This window comes from Seriola lalandi, unplaced genomic scaffold (assembly GCF_002814215.2).
Source record: "Seriola lalandi dorsalis isolate HSWRI2012SDOR001 ecotype SW California unplaced genomic scaffold, Sedor1 jcf7180002054883, whole genome shotgun sequence".
Lineage (NCBI taxonomy): Eukaryota > Metazoa > Chordata > Actinopteri > Carangiformes > Carangidae > Seriola > Seriola lalandi.
Genome location: NW_019525658.1, coordinates 2,881,241 through 2,888,703, shown reverse-complemented (window position 1 = coordinate 2,888,703; position 7,463 = coordinate 2,881,241). Strand labels below are relative to the sequence as shown.

The following is a 7,463-nucleotide window of genomic DNA, read 5'->3' as shown; positions in this document are numbered from 1 at the left end:
CTCTCCAAATTGTCACTTGGACTCAAGGACTGATTGGTTAGTTGGTCTGTAGCTGGACAGTGACCCCTCCTGCCCTGTGTGGAGGAATATCATCTCATTCATTAGGGGTTTTTGCTTTAATTTGTCCCCCATCTGTAGTTTTAAAGGCACAGCAGAGATGGAGCATTATGTTCAATTCTTACTTCACAACACATTTGGCAAAAATCACATATCTTTATATGTCACATTATTTTACATACCGTGACATATAAACACATACCCAAATTTATAAACGAAACTGGTTTAGCTAAAAGAATGTAGCTTTTTTCTTTTTCTGCATAATTTCCTGATTCACACTCCAGTCCAGTGGTTGGCGGCAATGCACCAAAAAGCTGGTTTGTCAACCGCATATAAACGTCAAAGAAGAAGAAGAACAAACTCCACGTTCCATTTCAGTGGGAGGCGGTAATGCTCCTGAAACCTGTTTGCCAACTGCCATCAAACAACATCAGAAGAAGAAGAAGTGAGTATGGCGCACTCTGATTCGCTCCTCTGTTAGCGAATGAAAGAAACTCTTGTACACGTGTGGTCTCTCCATGTGAGTAGTGCCTGCCTGCTGACTACTAGCTAAACAAAAGAACATGGTAAGTTAAAAATTGATTTTAGAAATGATGATAATCTCTCTTTGAGCTCTCTGTATGTCTTTTGGTGTGAAATCTATAACGACGTAAAACGTTACGTTTAAATTCACGTCAGCAGTCTGCCTCCTTCTACTGGTCAGGGTTATACATGTTGGTCTGATGTCTTCATTGATGTTAACGTGACACAACTTGTTAATGGTGATTGTAGTTGGAGAAAAGATCTATTGTCAATGTATTATCTAACTGTCAGATAGCACGATTTTCTTCGTGTACAACAACAGCTCGTTTTGTGATCGACACCCAGAATTTACTGAGGGAATCGTGTCACGTTAAGTTTGTTGTCTGCTTTGAATATTCTTCCAGTTGTTTACAACATGAAACCTGTCGTCTTGAAAATCATTTTACATTGGATTCAGCTTTTTGACAATGTCACTTAATGATACTTCTTAAAAATGTGAAATAAATATATAAATAGATCCAGATTAAATATAAACAATTCAACCTTTCCCAAAATTAAAAATCAGCTTGTATAAAGTAACTGCACTTTACACAGACATAACATACTAAAAACTTTAAACTAAAGTCCTGCACATATGAGATTACTGATACAGTAGATGAATACTTCCACATACTGTAGGTTCATAATAAGAAGGGTTAATATATCAGTAATATACAGGAAGAATATAGAGTGTCTGGGCTCAGCCTTAGAGATGGGGTGAGGAGCTCAGAGTAGAACTGCTGCTCCTTCATCCCGAAAGGAGCCAGTTGAGGTGGTTTGGGCATCGGTTTAGGGGGTGCCTTCTTTTGGAGGTTTTCTGGTTGCATTCAACTGGGAGGAGACCCCGGGGTAGACCCAGAACTCACTGGAGGGATTACATATCCTATCTGGTCTTGGAACGCCTTGGGATTCCCCAGGAGGAGCGGGAGTGCCCTGCTTAGCCTGCTGCCACCACGACCCGACCCTGGATTAACGGACGAAAATGGATATAGGAAAAACACAGAGCAAAGCATCAGACCTAGTAGTTAATGTCACTCTACCCTCTGAAGAGCATAATGGCTCTGTGGACAAAGGAGTCTGTCTGTCGAGCAGCTCCGTGACAGCAACCTGCCACTGAACATACTCCTGGATTGCAGTTGGTGACTTGTCGTCTAGACAACAGTTTGCTCGGGGTCTTTATCTCTGCCACCATCATCAGATAGTCCAACTCCATACCGACCACAGAACCAGCTTGTCCAGCCACATCATGTCAACACTTCACAACACACAACAGAAGGATGGCAACCATGGACATGCAGCCAACTCTGCCCCTTCCTCCAAAGCATGCCCATGTTCTCTGACCAGTCTAATCTGTCGTCCAGCTGCAGCCTAAAGTACTTATAGGTCCTGACCGAGCAGCAACCTCCGAAGCCAACACTGAAGTGTCAAAAACTGCAGTTCCTCTAATGACCACTAGAGTCCGGCTCAAACAGTGACTCCCATGTTAAAATGTCCAACTTTACAGCAGAAATAAACATGTTTACAGCCTGGTACAAAAATACTTTTGGTCTCTACAGCTAATTTCCTCCTTCATGACAACTGTACATGGGGGAATTTTTATGTAACTCGTGTGTGTGTGTGTGTATATATAACTGGCAAGATGGCGACAGTGGAGCAGTGAGCTGCAAAACTGTTCTTCAGAAACCTGTGAGTGATGTCACAGAGGGTACATCCATCTTTTATTTAATCTATGGTCCTGACCACCTCCACATCAACGGCCTCAATGGAGACTGGTTGCGTGAGTCGCCCAGACGTAGGAGCGTCCACCAGCATCTCCTTGGTCTTGGATGAATTCAGCTGCAGTTGGTTGGCTGGAACCATGCAACAAAGTCTTCCACCAGGACCCTGTACATATTTTCCTACCAAAGAAAGCATTAGGCCTTATTAAAAGCCTGCATCTCTTGTGATAATGTGGTCTAATGGTGTGGATGTAACTTCCAGCTTCGTCGAGAGGTGAGACTGAGGAGGGAGTACCTGTATAGGAAGGCCCAAGAGGACCGGCTCCGAACAATAGAGGAGAAAAAACAGAAGCTGAAGGGAGCGCTTGATGGTAGGATGGCATGTTCATTAGATTCCATTTTTCCTGCATTTTGCATGGAAAGTTGTCAACACTCTCAAATCCTTGTTTAACATAAGCTTTTTTTTCTCTGCAGAAAATTGTCTTCTTCCAACTGAAGTACGCAAAGATGCCCTGCAGCTACAGAAACTACTGGAGTATGACGATGAAGGAGCAGAAGGTCAGTGTCATTATGTTCCTCCTGTTATCAACAGTATTCTTCTATTCTATCTTGTTTAATCATCATTCATTCTTTTGACCGTGCAGGCGTCAGCTCTCACATGGATGATGAGTATAAATGGGCCGGAGTGGAAGATCCTAAAGTCATGGTCACTACATCCAGAGACCCGAGTTCCAGACTCAAAATGTTTGCCAAGGTCAGGTCACTTTCTCTGTACGGACAGCAGACTTCACCCTGAGGTTGTGAGGGTGGCCAGTAACAGGAAGTTGCTGGTATGATGCAGGCCAGACGTAACCAAGCTCCTCGATGGCCCACGTGTCACTCACAGCTCATTGTTTAAGTGTCTCCGAGCGAAGCAGTGAAACTGAAGCTGCAGACAGCTTCTCACTGTGATCCCCGTGATGGCATGCATATGTACTGTCCATGCTGTGTGGTTGGAAATCTACTCTAGTAGTTGCGATGATGTTAAATGTTTATAACGCTGCAGTTTTTGCGCCTGTACTGCAACTTTCTAAAGATGTTGTTAGATGTTTCCTAAAAACAACAATGTCATTTGGTAGCGATGCACATGCACGCAAAACTCACGTTTCGGTACAGTGGGGGGGGAAAAAAAAGACATTACATTTCTTTTAAATTATAATAAATTTAACTTGTAATTGTAAACTTGTAATCCTGTGGCAAACTGGCCATAATTTAGTTTCATGAACACAAGAAATGCACATAAAGGCACATGTTTCTTAAAAAAAAACAAAAAAACATTCACTCTATTCTGATCATTTTAATTGAGAAAGATGAATGTATGAGAGAGAGAGAGAGAGAGAGAGAGATGCAGCAAACGGTCATGGGTCGGATTTGAACCCGGCCCGCTGTGGTTAGGACTAAGCCTTTATGGCACCCGCTCTACCAAGTGCACGACCAGGCGCCCCCAGAAAGAGCAGATCTACTTTATACACTAACGTGTCGTAGGCTGAGCATCACAACACAAAACGTTATGAATGTAAAGTCCACAGTTAAAGCTAGATTATATTCATCTGGATCACAACTCGAACCGAACCGGACGTCCTGTACTGAACGGCACGGCACAAATATACGTGTACCGCTACACTCCTACTGCACATATAAAAATGTGAAATTTAAGCAAGCAACTTAACAAATGTGAAGAGTAAAATTTGCAGCATTAAAATGAAGGGTCACTTGGGGGTAAATCGGTTCCACTAAACCCTCTGTGCCTGTAAAATCCAGTCATAGTACATTTAATCCCAAATGTAAAAAAAATAATCTTACTTGTACATGTAACTTTTATTGGCAGGCGTGAAAGAATGATGATGCTTAATTCGATCCAATAACGATCCATTCATTTGTTTTTTGCTCTTGTTTAGGGCCTTAGCTAGACCGAAGGTTATCCCAGCACAGACAGATAATCCCACATTCCCCTCACACTGCTTTTGGCTGCTCCCAGTCATTAATGATTGGTGGCTAACCTCACTGTTAGCCACTAAGAGCTAATGTTGCTTATTAAATGCTTAAATTCAATGTTGTTTTTTCCGTATAAACCCATTATTCTTCTTCTGAATTTTACTAAAGCCTCAGCCAACTTAGTTCTCTGTTCTTATTTATCAATCACTGGAGAGTTGATGAACAGTACGGAACTTGTTACAGGAAGTGAAGCTGATGTTCCCTGGAGCTCAGCGCATGAACAGAGGGAACCATGAGATTGCTGCATTGGTGCGAGCCTGCAAAGCCAACAACGTCACGGACCTGGTCATCATGCATGAGACAAGAGGACAGCCAGGTACGCTTGTTTACTTACATCTTTTCTTTTTCTTTCTTTCTTTATATACTGTTGTATACAGCAACAAATTGTTGCAGTGCAACCTAAGCCATTGGAAATAATGGGTTTCGTAGGGTAGTGGTGCTGTTGTTATGTTGTGTCTGAAAGCCCCATAAATGTAAAAAATAGGTGACAAAATGAAAGACTAAGTCGTAGCTCTAAGATGGTGACCATTGTAAACGGTAAAAACACTTGCTAAACATCAGGGTATAAGTGTGGTCATTGTGTGCCAACGTGCATCCTGGTATCAGCTACAGTCACTATGGAATAACTGCACGTGGAGAATCTGATTTTTTTTCCCCCTGTATATTAACAGATGGCCTGGTGGTGTGCCACTTACCATTTGGACCCACTGCTTATTTCACACTTTACAACGTGGTAATGAGGCACGATGTTCCAGACATAGGCACCATGTCTGAGGCTTACCCCCACCTCATTTTTCACAACTTCACCTCACAGCTTGGCAAGAGGGTAAGTGCTGGACCATGCACTGTACGCATGCCATTGATATTTTCTTTCGCCACTTGTTTGTGCATACAGCTCATTAATTCTGGTTTGCGCAGGTATCGAATATCCTCAAGTATCTTTTTCCAGTGCCGAAAGAGGACAGTAGGCGTGTAATCACATTTTCCAACCAAGAGGACTTCATCTCTTTCAGGTCAGTGAGAAAGAACTCCCGCTATGTAAATGCCCTACGGACCTAGTGATACTGGAACAGTAAGAATAGTAATAATCCTCTTTTCTTATTTTTTTTTACAGACATCACACCTACAAGAAAACAGACCACAAGAACATTGAGCTGACAGAAGTAGGACCCAGGTTTGAAATGAAACGTAAGTATGGATAGATGAAGACATTTTTCACCTTCTAGATTCCTCCAGTACAGAGGTAGAAGCAGGGGGGAGCTCTTGAATGTATTTGTGACTAATTTGCTAGCTAACAAGACCCAACATATATCACACCTGTGTGTGGTTGAAGAGTCTTTTCAGTTGTTCTGTGTCCCTCTGCTTCTGGTCTTCGGTCTAGACGGCGTTCAAGACGAAAAAAAACAGCCCTGTATGCCTTGCATCTCAAAGGATGTCATGACAAAAATCACTACAACTCTCATTTTGATCATATATATATATATATATATTTTTTTTTTTTTTTTTTTTTTTTTTTTTTGCCAGACTGCGCCATTTTTTTTCCTCCAGAATCCTCTGCTCTAGGTGAAGGGGCTGTGTTATTATCAGCCAATATAAACTTACAACAAACTTAAAACAAAAAGGCCAAGATGAAGGTATCGTTGGAAACGATCTCCATTTATTCTGACTAAAGAGGTCAATAGTAAAATCCTCCAATCAATTGTGATCATGTAACTTAGCCCCTACACAAATTAAATGACACAATATATTTGTGTACAACACAATACATTTAAGCGAGCTACTGACCTCATGAATGTAGTTTAACAGACATTACTCTAATCACAATGCCATTGCTTACCTCTCCCCTAGAGTACGACAACTAAAAGGGGAGAAGTAAAGGCAGGAGACCCCCTTTATAGTGGGGACCCCATGGAAGTTCACGTAGGGATACAGAAACTCTCAAACCTTCCACATATTGACTCTCTGGAGGGCTAACATGTCATATTATAACTACTAACACAGATTTTGTGTAATTATTATACAACATATTAGTGCTGTATAAATCACTCGTTACATATATAAATATTGGTGCATATGCCAGCCTGATAAATAACAAGAAATTCCAGTACAGCGATGCCAAAGATATGTTTGAACCAGTTTAGAAACAGTTTGGCATTACATAGTTTGTCTACCAAAGATCTCTGACAACTTCTTTTTAAATTGTCAAAAAAAAATGTTCCTGTAAAAAGAAAGATTCTTAGCCAGTATGTCATCATTAGAGTTTTTAAACTCTGAGAAATTGATGTCAGTGTTCTGCACTGGAAGAGGCTAGCACGTTTTGTGAAAGCACTGTAAGTCTTATGTGTTAAAACATCACGGTTTATAAGCTATGATGAGCGATGAGATTAAAGATTTAGGAATAAGGAAAAAAAAGAGCCAGTGTGGAATGAGGATTTCTGTTTTAGGGGCATTTTCCTATTTCACTGGAGTTCCTCTGTTCTGTTCCACTTCTTTTGGACTGTGTTAAATATTTATATCTGTTCTTTTGTTTAGTGTACATGATCAAACTTGGCACCCTTGAGAACGAGAGCACCGCAGATGTCGAGTGGCGTCACCACGCGTATACACACACAGCGAAGAAAAGGAGGTTCCTCAGTGTGCAATAAGATAATAAAGGACCTAAGAAAGCATAACCGCACAGAGACAGTGCTCTTTTTTTTGACTGATAACAGTCTTAAAATGTGGAGTTTAATAAATAAGAAGTGAGGTTTTGTTAAAGTAACCTACCAAATAAGAATAGAAGTTCAAGTCAATTGTTTGATATGGTCAACAATTATGGGTGTTTGGACTGCATCACATACATCATTAGTGACAGCATTTTTAATAATAATAAAGTTTCTGACAAACTCATTGTTAAAACTAATGCATACTACACTGACTGTATTATAACTGTTCAACTGTTTAATAATAAAAGTTGTTTTTAAGGACCTGTATTGTTCTAGTGGTATTTTGTATTTAGTGGAGAATAAAAACACACGTTCTTCTCTACATACATGAGCAAACATAAAGGATTTGCAAATATATACTCAAGTGTATAAATAACAAGCAAGTATG

The 7,463-nt window shown here is 40.7% G+C and overlaps 1 protein-coding gene across 1 annotated transcript; it reads left to right on the top strand.

Moving 5' to 3' along the window:
• Window positions 1-491: 491 nt before the first annotated feature.
• Window positions 492-7,336, top strand: imp4 (IMP U3 small nucleolar ribonucleoprotein 4). Its single transcript, XM_023397557.2, has 9 exons — window positions 492-623; window positions 2,599-2,707; window positions 2,811-2,894; window positions 2,981-3,090; window positions 4,554-4,686; window positions 5,042-5,196; window positions 5,289-5,383; window positions 5,485-5,558; window positions 6,903-7,336. Exons 1-9 carry the CDS (start codon window positions 621-623, stop codon window positions 7,013-7,015), a joined length of 876 nt encoding a protein of 291 aa, XP_023253325.1. The 5' UTR covers window positions 492-620; the 3' UTR covers window positions 7,016-7,336.
• The last annotated feature ends 127 nt before the right edge of the window (window positions 7,337-7,463 follow it).